Source organism: Pinus tabuliformis, chromosome J (genome assembly GCF_031772625.1).
Source record: "Pinus tabuliformis cultivar Carrire ecotype Pingquan chromosome J, CPIR1, whole genome shotgun sequence".
Classification (NCBI taxonomy): domain Eukaryota; kingdom Viridiplantae; phylum Streptophyta; class Pinopsida; order Pinales; family Pinaceae; genus Pinus; species Pinus tabuliformis.
Genome location: NC_142295.1, coordinates 915,253,124 through 915,269,762, shown reverse-complemented (window position 1 = coordinate 915,269,762; position 16,639 = coordinate 915,253,124). Strand labels below are relative to the sequence as shown.

Genomic DNA, 16,639 nt, shown 5'->3' with positions numbered 1-16,639 from the left:
TTGATTGTTGTTAATTATTCACTTTTCCTAAGTTAGACTTAAGCGATATTTAATTATTTATCAATTAACTTAATTGAGTTGTATCTAAGTGATTTCTCCTTAAATCTTTCTAGGTTTTAGAAATCTTGTGTTTCTTAGCCTCTCTGACCAAAGTCAAGACTACAACACTTGTCTGATGGTACAAAAACTAACACTCATCACAATGTTCTCAGCCATAAGAATGTCAATCCTTCTATCCAACAAGGGTATATTCAGCCTATTCTTGAATGAAGTTGGTGCTCAAATCTAAGAGGTACTTGGCCCCTCTAGTTAACCCCAACTCGGCTAGCAAAGATGAATGAACTTGGACCTTTAACAAAGTTAGAACTTGACCCCAACTTTGGCAAGTTGACTCAGTCCCTTTGAGTAGAACTCAACCCCCTTAAATCAATAACAAAACTTGGCCAAGAAGAAAGAAACTTGGCCCCTTGGTGGATTGTGTACTATGCCTCCAATATGGCTCCAAATCTGGCTTGTGAAGAGAATATGTAGAAAACCACGAAGTCAAAGATAAAATCAATTAATAACACCTATAGAAACTTATTCCATCTCTACCATTGCTTTCTTCTCCAACAACAATGAAGCCCAATGTCGAAATTTGAGTGATTTCACTCCAAGTCTAGCTAGGGTGTATAGTTTCAACACCAAAACTAGCAACTAGAATGAGGGTTTCCAAAAACCCTAGACTCTCTTCTCAAGAGCTCTCCAAAATTATAATTTCCAAGTGAGCAAATGCAAGAATGAGGAGAGACTCCTCATTTTCCCTTTTTATAACTCATTCGCCACTTTTGCCACCTTTTTACCTTTTTATTTTAATAAAGTCACTTTAGTGGGTTTTCTCACTTTATAATTTAAAAGTGACTTTTCATTAGCCTAAGACCCATGTCCCCTTTTCACCACTTTAGCTTTTGTAATGTTTTCTCCTAAGTGAATCGTGTTCCCTTGATTAATTTTTCTTGTCCTAGCCTATAGGAACCTTATTAGGCTAGTGGATCCCCTTCCTTATGTCTCCTAAGTAGATGGGGACATTACATTTTAGCTCTCTTCTTGGACTCATATACACCCCTTCAAATTAAGGGGTGAATGTTAGAATCATAATCCTTTGGGTTTATGTGAATTTGGCCTATTCACTTGAGAGAAAGGTGAAAAGCCTCAAGCAAATACCAACAATCATTAGAAGTCCAAGAGACCTCTTGGAATACGAAACCAAGGGTCACAGAAATTATATTAATGTGTATCATATGAATGATAAAAGCATCTCACATTCATCTAATTCTTCTCTATTTTTGTGAGTGATTCCAACAAAACCAAATAAATTAGCAAGCAAGAAGATATCAAGGTATTTGTCAACTATTATAGGATAGAGTTCCAGACTGAAATCATCATAAAGGAACGTAAAGCGGTAATGTAAACTAGTCTAGATGTTCAATAAAGAATGTGTGAGGAGTCAAAAAAGTTGGATGAGCTGAAAATTTCACAATTAGACATGGCTAAGGTCAAATCATAGGGATTAGACAACTTACCGTGTGGATTTTACAAGGCCACATGGGATTTTGTTGGGAAAAACCTACTCTAGGCCTACAAAGAAGCCATTATGATTAAAACGCAATCATTACCTATATAAACAAAAAATGATCCAATTTATTCCTAAACCTTGAGACCCTAAATATGTAAATAGTTAGAGACGAATACGAATAACTATTTTGAATGTCTTAACAAAATTCTAAAAAAGGCTTTATCCATCTGCATTAAGCACTTCCTACCCAAGATTATTCCCCTAGAACAACGAATGTTTATCAGAAGGTGCTTCATTTTCAATAACTTGTTGGAAAATGTGCAATGTGGCAACTTATTGATTCTTATTTTCCTTTAACTTAATACTTGCTTGTGAACTTAGTTATTCTTCTTGATTTCTTTAGTTAGATCTTTTCATCAAACAAATATTAAGAATGAAGCAGCAACAACAGAGGACACAGAAATTAGGCTCTCTGCGAGGGACCATCCAAGGGGAAAACCTGGTAAACTCTTCTCTTCTTATAGAATCTGCTTCACAATTGAGACACAAATACCCAAACCCTAGACCAAGTCCTTCTCCAAGTACCAAGTCAGCCCTCCAACAAGTCTTATCTTGATTCTGCACCAACCAACGTCAAACTGCAACTTCGACCTTGTGATTTCGGCCTTGTAGCTGCCACAGAAACCCTATCCCAGCTCCTAGAGCAAGACAACTCTTCCCAAGGTCAACGAGGTCAAGGTAGGATATTCTTCCCTCCAACCACAAGATATTGCACTTCGTCCTCCTGCAACTTCGACCTTTTTCTGCACCACCAGAAACCCTAGAACTTCGCACATGTGAGAGAGATAGAACACAAAAACAAGATTTTCGTCTTTCTTCCTTCTCCTAGACCTTTTCTCTTCTACTTCATGTTTTCCAACTACAAATTGAATCCTTTCTTGATAGATCGAACTTGTGGAGTGAGTGGGTGTGCTAAAAGAGGTCGAATTGCTTCTTTATATAGCCTTTCCAAGAGGTCGAATTGCCTCCTGTAGGCCAACTTGTACTTTTGGAGTTTCCAGGACTTTCTAGACTCAAAAATAATTCTTTTTACAATTACATTTTGCTCGGAAGGGTCTTACAAAAATGATTTCACTCCTTTGACTCGTGACAATAAATACTAAGACCTAACAAACCCTAGAAGCATGATGAACATGCTTTTACCTAGAATACCATCAATAAAGAGCATGAAACCCATGCTTTAATAATAATTTTCTTTTCTTTTCTTCTCTTCTCTTGTTTGTTACATCGGATACATATTGAAATGAGTACAACAACTATGAAGACCGAAACTAGTTACATTTATCAACACTCCCTCTTAACTAGGGAGGTATTCGTAATTGTACAACATCATTCTCAAATTGAAGAGTTCTCATAAGAAGAGTCGGATTGATAAGCCATATTGTAAGCGTCGTCATTATGACCAGCATTGTCTCTGAGGCCTAACTAGACAAGCTCCATTTCATTCAGGAGCATTATGTTGGGAGGCTTTACGTGTGATACCACACTACCTCTACAAGGCACATACCCCATCCAAATGTTCACAAGGTATGTCCTTTTAGGAATATTCTTATCTTGGATCTCCATACCTGAGTCCTCAAATAATATCAGTCCTCTTCGACCACTCTTCTCTTGAATGCTTGTCCAATTCTTAAAGAGTGGCGGTACCTTTCCTTTCTTTAATTTTGTATCCTCAAGGAAACCACAAATGCTTATCCAATCCTCTGCCATTCTCTCTTCATCACTTGAAGAGGAGAATGCACATGTGATGTCCCACATCACTCCCTCTCAACTAGGGAGGATATCCCTATTCTCCCATTTGATTGGAGAATCGATCCTTGCTCCATTCACAGAGACTCCTTTGCTCCCTCACAAATCTAAAGGAGAATCCAAACTTCCTTTCTATAATGGAAGTCAACGCCGCAAGCCTTGTAGCTAGTCTTCATGAGAGTATCAACTACCAATTCTCCATAGCTGCCTGGCTCCCTCTTTCCTTCGCATTTCTTGTCTCGAGCTTGCTTTCTTTCGAGGTATCATGGAGCCATCTTCATTCTTTGTTCTTGTGATAGGATCTAGGTCATCTTTCCTTGCTCATCACTTTCATCTTTGACATGAAGACTTTGCATCGAGCCTTACCAAACTTCAAGATGATCATAGCTTCCTCATGAAAGTGATCTCTTTTGACCTTCAAGTTATCTTCTCGCACGGCTACCTTTTAATCCTAAGATGGACACATCTTGACTTCATAGTTGTCAGGTACCATATATTGAGCTTCCCTCAACATTCTTCATATTTTTCCATTGATACAATTGAACTTGGGTCAATTGTCATCATGTATCCCTGTAATATTCTTCCAAGTAGCAAAATAATATGTTAACCAAATAACCAACAAAAATGAAAATCAAGCTTACCTCATCATGATGACCTTCTCATACCATCAACATCCTCGTTGACCATCTCCACTCAAAACTTCCTTAATGCATTAGAGTGCCCAAGGATCGAACTTGATTACCAAGTTACAACTTTTTATTTCGAAGATTACACTGGATGTTAAACATTATTTTACATATTCTAGAGAAAGTATTAATCTTTTACACATCCTTAAGTAAGTCAAATTTTTCTTTTAAGCATCATACAATCATACTAAGCATGTTACAAGATTCTACATGAATCTTATCCAAGAGTCACTTTTAATGTGCATTCATATGCTTCATATCCCATCATACAAAGAGCCTGCATCCTGACCCATTGCATTCCTTCATCCCTTTACTAGTATTATTCCACATTACATGGAATGTATACTTTGTCATAGTGTTTTTCCCAAGAACCTTCCATAATGATGGTTTTTCTAGGATCATGATGATCCACCTAAGCAAGATGACTACCTCTAACATAATGTTAGATAATGCCTGGATGATCAATATGCAAAATGGTCTATCTATCTATTCTTAAAGACTAGACGACTTCTACAAAGCAATCCAAGTAGACTCTATATATGTTACTATCACATGTTTTTCTCTATGATGTTATGCAAAATCAAGACTCTTCTAAATAAACAACAATGCATGTTATCTTAAACGCAAGACCAATTTTACCAAGAACCTGACAAAAAAGATGCCTTCTTTAATAATAAAAATCTTTCACTTCTTCTTTCTTCAACTTCTTCTCAGGTTCTCCTACTTCCTCAGCTACATGAGCTTCGCTTCTTTCCTTTCTCTTATTGTTTTGTTGTCTTGGACAGTCCCTCTTAAAGTGTCCAAACTCATTGCACTTAAAGCATTGAACCTTGGACATGTCTTTCTTCTTGGACTTTCCAAACTTTCCCTTCTTCAACTTCTTGACTCAAGCTAGAAAGGCTTGAGACGAGATCCAGGTCATCTTTCCTTGCTCATCATTTTCATCTTTGACATGAAGACTTTGCATTGAGCCTTACCAAACTTCAAGATGATCATAGCTTCCTCATGAAAGTGATCTCCTTTGACCTTCAAGTTATCTTCTCGCACGGCAACCTTTTAATCCTAAGATGAACACATCTTGACTTCACAATTTCCAAGTACCATATATTGAGCTTCCCTCAACATTCTTCATACATTTCCATTCATACAGTTGAACTTGGGTCAATTGTCATCATGTACTCCTACAACATTGTGAGATATCTATATATATATATATATCTCACAAAGAGCCTGCATCCTGACCCATTGCATTCCTTCACCCTTTTACCAGTATTGTTTCCACATTACATGGAATGTATACTAACTTTGTCATAGTGCATTTCCCAAGAACCTTCCATAATGATGGTTTTTCTAGGATCATGATGATCCACCTAAGCAAGATGACTACCTCTAACATAATGTTAGATAATGCCTAGATGATCAATATGCAAAATGATCTATCTATCTATTCTTAAAGACTAGATGACTTCTACAAAGCAATCCAAGTATACTCTATATATGTTACTATCACATGCTTTTCTCTATGATGTTATGCAAAATCAAGACTCTTCTAAAATAAACAACAATGCATGTTATCTTAAAGGCAAGACCAATTTTACCAAGAACCTGACAAATAAGATGCCTTCTTTAATAATAAAGTTCTTTCACTTCTTCCTTCTTCAACTTCTTCTTAGGTTCTCCTACTTCCTCAGCTACATGAGCTACGTTCTTTCCTTTCTCTTGTTGTTTTGTTGTCTTGGACAGTCCCTCTTAAAGTGTCCAAACTCATTGCACTTAAAGCATTGAACCTTGGACATGTCTTTCTTCTTGGACTTTCCAAAGTTTCCCTTCGTCAACTTCTTGACTCGGGCTAGAAAAGCTTGAGATTACTCATCTAATCCAATGTCATATTTTACCTTGATCCTTGGTTCTTCCAAAATACAATGAGCCCACAACTCATCAAAAGGAGTTGAATCTTTCTTGGAGTAGATGCTTTTTGCAAAGCTACTCCATTTTGGTGGCAATGCATTTAGTACACAAATGGTCACTTCCGAATCAGAAATTGATTCCCCAAGCCCTTGCAAATGGTCTCTTCATTGAGAGACTTTCATGAGAAAGGATGCCATGTCCTTATCCTTTGATTTATTCATTCTATATAGCTTATTTGGCAAAGACATCTTTTGTCCTGATGTACTTATAGAGTACAAGTTCACTAGCTTGTCATTCATAGCCTTGGAAGTTTTCAAGTTTGCGACAAATGGAACAAGAGAATTTTAATGGATTCAAGTATGACCTTTGAGCCCTTACTTCCCCTTTATTATATTTTGCTAGTTCTTGTGTCGTCTTTACTAGGTTTAGTAATTTCCACAGTAACATATTCCATTACTTCTTGTTTTGTGAGTATCAGGTCAACCCTTTTCTTCCATGCTAGATAATTTGATGCTCCAATGAGCTTATTGCTCTCCTTGCAGAAAGAACCCATATGACCTATAGATTCAGACATGATGTAATAATATGATACTTACTTTATAACCAAGATTATCCTTGATGATGTCTCCAACCTTCTTGATGCCTTCAAGATCCTTGAAGAGACTTCCTTGAAAGATGTTCCCTAGGATTCCTCCAACAACAGCTTTCAAGAGTGATGAATGATAAGATCTTTTGATGCTTTTTGAATCTTTCTTCGAGTAGATGCTTTTTGCAAAGCTACTCCATTTTGGTGGCAATGCATTTAGTACACAAATGGTCAATTCCGAATTAGAAATTGATTCCCCAAGCCCTTGCAAATGGTCTCTTCGCTAAGAGACTTTCATGAGAAAGGATGCCATGTCCTCACCCTTTGATTTATTCATTCTATATAGCTTATTCGGAAAAGACATCTTTTGTCCTGATGTACTTATAGAGTACAAGTTCACTAGCTTGTCATACATAGCCTTGGAAGTTTTCAAGTTTGCAACAAATGGAACAAGAGAATTTTAATGGATTCAAGTATGACCTTTGAGCCCTTACTTCCCCTTTCTTGTATTTTGCTAGTTCTTGTGTCGTCTTTACTAGGTTTAGTAATTTCCCCAATAACATATTCCATTACTTCTTGTTTTGTGAGTATCAGGTCAACCCTTTTCTTCCATGCTAGATAATTTGATGCTCCAATGAGCTTATTGCTCTCCTTGCAAAAAGAACCCATATGACCTATAGATTTAGACATGATGTAATAATATGATACTTACTTGATAACCAAGATTATCCTTGATGATGTCTCCAACCTTCTTGATGCCTTCAAGATCCTTGAAGAGACTTCCTTGAAAGATGTTCCCTAGGATTCCTCCAACAACAGCTTTCAAGAGATGAATGATAAGATCTTTTGATGCTTCTTTAAAAGGTCTACCAATGAGTCTTCAAGTAGATCCCTTTCAAGAGACAATCCTTCTTGAAGCTTTCTTCTTCAAGCTTTCCTTGAGAGTTTCCTTTTTCTTTCCCCTTGACAAGAAATTCCCTTTAGTGTCCTTCCAGCTACCTTCCTTGTTCACCTTAGCTCTGATTCCATGTTGGAAAATGTGCAATGTGGCAACTTATTGATTCTTATTTTCCTTTACCTTAATTCTTGGTTGTGAACTTAGTTATCCTTCTTCATTTCTTTAGTTAGATCTTTTCATCAAACAAATATTGAGAATGAAACAACAACAACAGAGGACACAGAAATTAGGCTCTTAGCCAAGGCAAAAGCCCTCTAAGGGGAAAACCCAGTAAACTCTTCTCTTCTTATAGAACCTGCTTCAAAATTGAGACACAAAGACCCAAACCCTAGACCAATTCCTTCTCCGCGTACCAAGTCAGCCCCCCAACAAGTCTTCTCCCGATTCTGCACCAACCAACCTCAAAATGCAACTTCGATCTGCCAACTTCAATGCTGCAACTTCAACCTTGTGATTCCGGCCTTGTAGTTGCTACAAAAACGCTAAACCAGCTTCCTCCTGAGACCTTCCTAGAGCAAGACAACTCTTCCCAAGGTCAATGAAGTCAACAAGACTATTTTAGATGGTTGATTAAAGTTTAAACAAGCTCTAGAGGCTCAAGTCAAAACAAAGGGCTTGGCTATTTCGACTTCGCAGTGTCTAAAAATCAATGATAGATCACGAAAAGGCCTTCTTTTACTAGTCCCTTTTTCCAAGGGTTTTGCTTTTGGTAACAAACAGACTTTCTTGGGCATTCCTCATTCCAAGTGTCCTTTAGAAGGTAGGCCCAAAAGTCTTAAGGTTTAAACACTTCTTCTAGCAATGTCCACATGCCAAGGCCACTTGGAACTTGGTTGCTAAATTTTGTGGTCAACTCCTCCTAGCCTCCATTTTCTAGAACGTCAACATCTTCAAAGAAAACTTCTTTAGGATATTGAGTTTCACATGGCACTACAACAAGTCAAGATAGAAGTGTTTTTCCTCATTTGGAAGAAAAGAAATGATGCTATGTTTTATTAAAGCACGACTTGTTAAAAATTCTTCCTAGTATAATTGCTTGCTAATCTATGTCAATTTACATATGCAACTCAGAATGCAAGTGTAGAAAATGGAGCTAGATGTGGCAACGCAGCACTAGTTCCTGGAGAATTAGCAAGGTGCCCACTGCACCATTAGCGGGGACCCAATCATCAACTCTTCAAGCTATTTGGCCCCATTCTAGGGTAATCAAAACTTGTTGAAGGTGGAACCCATCATACAACTGATTGGGTTGTTTGAGAAATAAGAGAGCATTGCCATAGCTAGTCCCCTCTCTGTAACTTGCTCTTGCAATATCTAAGACATAGAAACCTCCAAAGACACTTGAGAAGGGAAATGATAAGTAGGATACATTCATGCCAGACTTTGATTGGGCTAATGACGGATGGGTCCAACCACCAAGGACTAGGATTATCCCCCACCTGATATGGGACTTATCCCCGTTGTTGCTTGAATTATGTTCATTGATGTATGCGCCTCTTGATGTGAGTGCTAAAAGCACAAACATTATTTTGTTTCATGGTATTATAACTGCTAGACTTTTATTAATGCTATTGTATGCCTACGTGACTATTAGATTCAACATTCTTGGGGATCCACCCAATTTTGGACTAGCTAGTGATGGCTACATAGAAGCCCGTCTTTTTTCCATAAAATGCACAAATTGTACATTCTTTTTTTGTATTAAAACTTAAAAGTTAAAGTAATTATTCCAAAAAAATGCCAGGAAAGGAACTAAGCTCATAGAATTATAAACCTAGCATCCCTGGGTCTTGAACATCTTTCCTTTCTATTAGGCTCACTTCAACAAGGTTTAGCTTAGCCTCATACACAATCATGTTCATTCCCTAACTCACCTGCACATAAGCATTAATAAAATAGTTCCATTCAGAGATTTTAAACTAAATAATGTAGCGCAGTTAACTTCAGCATTCCAAACAGCTTGTGATGGATAAAGCCGTTGTAGTGGGGATAAAACAGCAACAGCCAAAAATAACTAATCATGTCCCTAATCAAAGGTTATTCATGATAAATAACAGTGTAGATAATATCGACGAATAGCGTAAATATTGCGATATTTTCAAGGCGCCGAAAATATCGCGATATTTACGAAATATCGGCGATATTTCAGCAAAATATCGCGCAACGATATAAAATATCGCCGGGCATGTTTTGCCACGGCTAGAAAAACGAAAAATTGCTTTTTTTCTTCATTTATGTTTCTAAGTGTTGGAGAAGGAAGGGGAAGAGTTTTGTGGTAGTTGTCAAGGAGGGTTTGAGGATCAAACAACGATTATCACCACCAACTAAGATTTTTTTTGTGGATCAAAGATTGTCATTGAAGAATAGTGAGACAAACTTCATTTCTTCCATTAACAGGTATGTTCTTAAAAACCCCTATGTTAATGATTTTTTCATAGATTTAAGGTTATGCTTGCTTGCCTCTTTGCCTACCAACATTTTGTTTCTTTGTTTTTTCCATTTGCTACGAGTTTCATACCCATGAACCAATGCAAAGGTTTTCTCCATATTTGGACAGCAAGCTTCATTTTTTTTTCAACTTTCTTATGCACCCTCTTATTGCCATTTTTCATTCACATTGCAAAATGCAAATAATGTAGTAATTTTTTTTGAATGAGGTGGTTATTACTTATTATTTTTTCATTTTGTGTTGGGGGGTTTAATGCCAATTTTTGTTTTTTTTTTTGTGCCCTAGGTTTGAATTAGTTCACTACAAATGTCAAATGTGCCAAAAGCCTTGGACCCATTTTGGGAGTACGGAGAGGCTGTTGGTGGGGCAAATCAGGCATATATATCATGCAACTTGTGTGGGACCAAGATGTCAGGAGGGATTACACAATTGAAATACCATCTGGCTAGACTCTCTACATATGATGCAGATGTAATGCCTTGTATGGTTTCTAGTTATACAAAAAGCTCATGAAGCAATTGCTGAACAAGACAGAAAGAAAGCTGCTAGGGAGAGGCCAATGGTCTCAGATAAATAGCTGCTAGTTTTATTTGTTTTGCAACTTTTGCTACATATAAGTTTATAACTCATGATGATGAAATATTTTTAAAGTTTTATATATGTGATGTTATTTTGTTTGAGTCCTTGATTGGACAATTATCACTATCAGGGATCAGCAGGATATGTGATGTTATTTTGTTTGAGTCCTTGATTGGACAATTATCAGGGATCAACAGGATTTGATATTGCCTTTGAAGTTTGATGTATCATTTCTATTTGACATCATATATATCAGTGCCTTCTTGATATTTATGTGCCAATGTGTTTAGTTCATGTTGTTATTGCTTTATATGTTTAGAAATCTGAAAAAATGAATATATTACGCATTTTTTATGCTTGCCGATATTTTCGCCGCTATTGCCGATAAGATATTTTCTGGACCCTCGCCGATATTTTGCCGATACCAATATTTTCAACACTGATAAATAATGTAGAGCAGTTAACTCCAACAGTCCATACAGCTTGCTATGGATAAAGCTGTGGCAGTGGGGATAAAACAGCAACGGCCAAGAATCACTTATCATATCCCTAATCGAAGGCTATTCATGATGCTCCCATGATGGAGTCAATCACAGCAATCAAGTCAAATCATCAACTCTTATTTAATCTTCCATGTTAATGATTTATATCCAAAACTAATGGAAGCCAATAGAGGATCTTGTGCTCACTGTGAGGATTTGTGAAAACATTTCATCATAAGTTTGCCTTTCAAACTCAATGAAACGCCCTTCATCAGCTATCACTGTGTATGTAATCATCGAATTTCCAATTGACTTTTCAACTGGAAAAGGAATGTTTCACAATGGCAGTGAATCCAGTTTATATGCTTTAACTAGAAGGGCCCTTAGAAGTGAGAATATTCAAATTTTTTGAAACCAGGAAGAAATGAAGCATCATCAACTCTGGCTCTAAGTGGGTACACCAACTTGTCTGAAACATGTTAAAAATTAGAAACAAGCAGGAAGATATGAAAATTGAGATGGAAATTAGTGCCTATAAAGAATCAAAAGAATTCCTAAGGTTGTGGAGCTTGAAACCAGAGTTGACATTTGCCCTAAAACTGCTCAGAGCAGTAGCTTATTTTTAAATTTTAACATATGGATAACTGTTAGCAATGAGCATTGAAAAGAATGCATTCAATGATGAGGTACAGAAACAAACGAATGAGCACTAAACAAATTCTTAATAGCATTACTCAGACAGAACATTGAAACAATGATATTCCTATACAAACTACTGCCAGGTTAAAGGAATAATACTCCATAAACACACATTCACACTCAAAAAAGGCAAAGAAATGGAAAGAGATGATTACAGTGAAAGAGCTGATCTTTGGAGACGTTCCAAGTGGCAAATCCTTCATATCAGCATAAACAGCATCTAGAGTGAAGGTACTTGCCCTGTGAAATGCCACTGTTTTGATACTGGGTATTGGATTGCCTTTTGGGAATATAACATTATTTGATTGCATCGCTACACTTCCTTCATTTGCTTCCAAGGTAGGGGCATGTCCTTTCCAATTTAATGCAATGGAGAAGGGAAAAGAATCTTCAACCTGCATAAAGGAATTTTTTTCATGAAGACACGTTGGAATTACCTAACAAATTCCATATAGTAGACAACATGCATGTCAGTTGCTACAAAACAAACACAGTACATCACAACAAAATTAATGCCTAAAGGTCGATCCTTCGGTTTATTTTACAGTAATCTCCAATCATGATATGCCAGCTGATAATCTGCAATAATTTTTTACAAGATCCAAACAAGGACCTCATAGTTGTAGTTGAAGGATTTAGAAAATTTACCAAATCAGTCTTCTTGAAAATATGTTGTTTTCAAACACTTATTGATCATAAGTTGTGTAAAATTTAGTCAACGGAAATTTGGTCTGCAAGTTAAGGGTTTAAAATATCAAAAATAAAAAGTGGAATCTAACATGAAACATATAAATGAGACATTAAAATCCAAAACAAGCCCTAACTCTTTCGAAAAGGACTTCAACTAACCAGTTAGTTTCATGTTGCTTCTAATAATTTCAATGGACGATCTTGGATTTGATTATTTGGAGCCTGTGAAAAATATCCATGCAGCCATGTTGTGACCCCTCCGAATATAGAAAACAAATTAAATAGGCCATTAGCAAGGCATACAGGAACACAGTCCAAGATTCATTAATTAAACAGCTCTGTGCAGATTAAATGCTCATATATTTTCAAGTTGGTCTAGCCTTAGTGGTTATAAGGAAAATTGTTATCCTCCCCACCCAGTTTCAAATCCCACATTTTGACATGATGCTCTTCATCAGCCATTTGTTGAATGTAATGATTATGATAAGATTGTTGACAATGTCTCAAACTTCTGCAGAATCCAGTTTACCCGAGGTACCATCCTCAGAATGAGGAGAAGTGCCTGACAGGTTTCCAGTGGATATATATATTTCAAGTAAAAATAAATATTCAGTTCACCCATTTCACAAAGTGATGATGTATTTTAATTTTTCATGTTTTGGCAAGTTTCTTCTCAAGCCAAGACGACTTCTTAAGATCCGTTAACCTTATTTAATTTATTAAATTATTTTTCTTATTAATAATAATGTATCTAATCGCAGCTATAAAGATAGCAAGCCTGCATAGCATACCCCCACTATGGGCCCACAAGAAATTACTTTTTAGGCCTGGAGAGCCTAGATTGCAAAACTACTACTGGCCTTCAAGGCACAAAGTTCAATCCAGTGATGCACAAATAATCTTAAAATATAGGATGCCTAGTATATTTTAGGTATATATCATGTCAATTATTTAACACAAGTCCATACTAGTTATGAGTGTCTATATGTGTGTCATGATATACGTATAATAACGTGTGATATAGTTGTACTAATGTGTGCTCGGGTATACATGTGTGCCAGTGCAGTGTATTTGCATCTTCTCAATCCCAGACTTTCTCCTTGACATTGTTGAACTTAACTATCTTAAGGCCATGGGAAAAGTTTGAGAATTAGATTGTATTATGATTTGCGAGTTAGTTGGAATGCAGTTAACTAAATTTTCTTAGGTTATTCCAAATCAACATTAACTAAATTCTGTAACAGAAAAATGTTCAAAACTGTTGTCAATCAATTCCAACATTTATTTATTTGACTGTTGTGAAAAATGGCCCCCTTACTTCGCTTATTGAGCATAAATGAAGAATCTATTGCAACCTAGTGCCTAGAATTTAGTTGACTTTGATGAATCAGAATCCACCCTAATTCAAATCACTCATGCTGTATCTCACCAGGATACTGAATTTGGCAGAAAGGGGCAAGGAAGCATTAAAGACTTTCAGAAAACAAACCGATAACAACATAATGGATACACACCCGCCAAAACAAATGCATGAATAAAGTTCCAAACCTAAAAAAAAAGTCACGCACCCTCACAGTTCCAGACATGTTCATACCTAACAATCACGCACCCTAACAAGTCCAGACATGTTCATACCTGAAAATCACGCACCCTAAAGGTAGGGCTTAACATGGCACATTGTAGAGCACATCCTCGAGAAATGCACTCGCTAGCATTCAGAGTCCGACTCGGTTCCTTCTTGAACAAGCTACTCAGAGTTCTCAATATGGCAGGGACACGAGAACCAGATCCCACCACCTCAACGGAATGAATTGTGTCCACGCTCATATTAGCTTCAGCCAATGCCTTCTGACAAGGTATTTTTAACCTCTCTAACAAATTAGATGACAACTTCTCAAAATCCTCCCTCTTGATAAAACCCTTAACATCCTTCTCGTCCATCAGACACTCAATATTAAGAGGAGCCTCGGCATTGGCGCTCAAGACCTTCTTGAGCTTCTCGCAGGCAGCCCGCATCCTTATGCTTGCGCGGAGGTTTGCAGTTACGTTAATTCGATAGTCTTCTCTAAATTTTGTGACAAAGTAATTGAACAGAACTTCGTCAAAGTCTCTGCCACCTAAAGATCTGTCAAATGCATGTGAGAGGATCTTAAGATGACCTTTCAAGAAGGCCGCAACACAGACTTGCGTATCACTGTGGCCGACATCGACGAATACAACGTAAATTGGATTGGTATCCGGCAAATCTATCTTGTAAATGCCATATGCAAGGGCAATGGCAGTGGACTCGTGCAGCAGACGGAGAGGATTTAGATTGGCTATGAAGGTCGCGTCTAAGTAAGCTTGCCTCTGTAATTCTGTGAAGTAGGCCGGTATTCCGTTCACACAGTCGGAAACCGCGGATGTTTCCAAATTCTTCATGGCTATTCCCTTTAAATGCGATAGAAGCATACCTAAGATTTCCGTCGGGGTGAATACTTTGTCCTGTTCTAAGTACCGGACGTGGATCAGAATACCGCCGTCCGGTGCTTCCGAGGCTTTAAAGGGGAACAGCGCAAGATCGTGTTGGACCTCTTGATCCCAGAACTTCCTTCCGATTAAACGCTTGATCTGCGTAATGGTGGTTTTCGGATTCAGCGTTGCAGAGGCCGCCGCTGCCGTGCCCAGAAACCGCTGCTTATCGCCGAAGCACACCATCGCCGGGGTTTCCCGCTTGGATTCATCGTTGAGAATCACGTCGATGCCGCGTTGCTTTGCTACAGCTACAACGCAGTTCTCATTCCCAATGTCGAGCCCGACAACGCTCATCTTTACAGGAAATTCAAGGCAAAATTGCTCAAAATATCACGAATTTGCCTTTGAACTTGACGAATTTGGCCTTTATAGAAAATGCAGGGGAAAATTGCTAAAAATACCAGAAATTCAGCCTCGGTACAGTGAAGTTAAGCTCAGAACTAGCGAATTTTACCGCAAATTCGTCAGAATTCGTAACCTGACTCGAATTTGGACAATTCGAGGTCAAAATGATCAAATTTGAGCTCAAAATAGTCGTCTTGACACAAAATATGCTGAATTTAGCGGTCTGCGGAGGAGTTCGACGACAGATTACATATCTACTCCAACCGGGATCGATTCAGTGTAGGTGCAGCGAAAATTTGGAAATGGAGATTTGCCGGGACCAACTAATTTTGCCTGCATTAAATTCTTCCGCCTGCGTAATCGTGAGAAGAGCCCTGGGAAATGAGAATTCAAATTGCTCGAAATTAAAATAATTGCTTTTGCCGTTCACAAAGGTTCTGGTTTCCGTCGATTGCCGGCTGTTGGGTGAATCCGTGAGTTGACTGAAAATCCAGATACTTTGCGCCCAGCTCATCAGGTTCTCTTCTTTTGCTTTTCTTTTTACCAGACGGAAAGTAAAGACTAAATATATTCCTCACGCAATATCGGCATGGACGGCTCTTGCTATTTCCACTCGCGGAACTTATTATTATTAATTATTATTATTTAATATAAAAGTTTTTTCACCTTAATTTTATTATTGTGATCGTTTTGGAACTACTTTGTTTTGTTTTGTGTGGTCATTTAGATTTGAAATTCCATGATAATCAAGAAAAAATTGTTTTAAGTTAAAGTTGGATGCCATTTGGATCAAGTTGGTTTGGTTTGATTTTTAAATGAATATTTTTTAAATAGTGTGAAAATATATTACCATTAGATAATTAGTATTTGCTATGTATATTGTTGTTAAAAAATATCATATTACTAGCCATTGCTTTATTAGTGATGCTTAAAGAGTAGACTTTCACCTCTACTAAATATCTATTAAATATCTTTATATCTGGACACTTATATCCTAATATGTTTTTTACTTAAAAAAAAATTAACTCTTATACTTTAAATTAATCTAATAACAAACCAAAAAAAACTTATACTTTAAATTAGTCCAATAACAAACCTAAAAAAAATTATTAGCCTACAAATTGGTGAATAACATTCAATATTCATTGGTCAAAATTAAACATGTTACTTTATTATAATAAAGTATTTCTTTAATAAATAAATACAATTAATTTTTAACTCTTTTACTTTAAAATAATTTCTTATATTTTAAATTAGTCCAATAACAAACCAATGTTACTTTATTATAATAAATATTTCTTTAATAAATAAATAAAATTATAATTTAAAAATTAAGGAAAAAATATTTTATCCATAATGCAAAAAGATTTATTACAAAA

The 16,639-nt window shown here is 36.9% G+C and overlaps 1 protein-coding gene across 1 annotated transcript in view; it reads right to left on the bottom strand.

Moving 5' to 3' along the window:
* LOC149229730 (heat shock 70 kDa protein 14-like) overlaps positions 1-15,798 on the bottom strand; it is a 162,145-nt gene extending 146,347 nt beyond the window's left edge. Inside the window, exons 1-2 of the mRNA XM_089378716.1 lie at positions 14,037-15,798; positions 11,867-12,106 (exon numbers count right to left, since the gene is read on the bottom strand). Of these exons, the coding sequence (XP_089234842.1) occupies positions 11,867-12,106; positions 14,037-15,209 (1,413 nt within the window). The 5' untranslated portion in view covers positions 15,210-15,798. The remainder of the gene's footprint in view (positions 1-11,866; positions 12,107-14,036) is intronic.
* Positions 15,799-16,639: the final 841 nt, after the last annotated feature.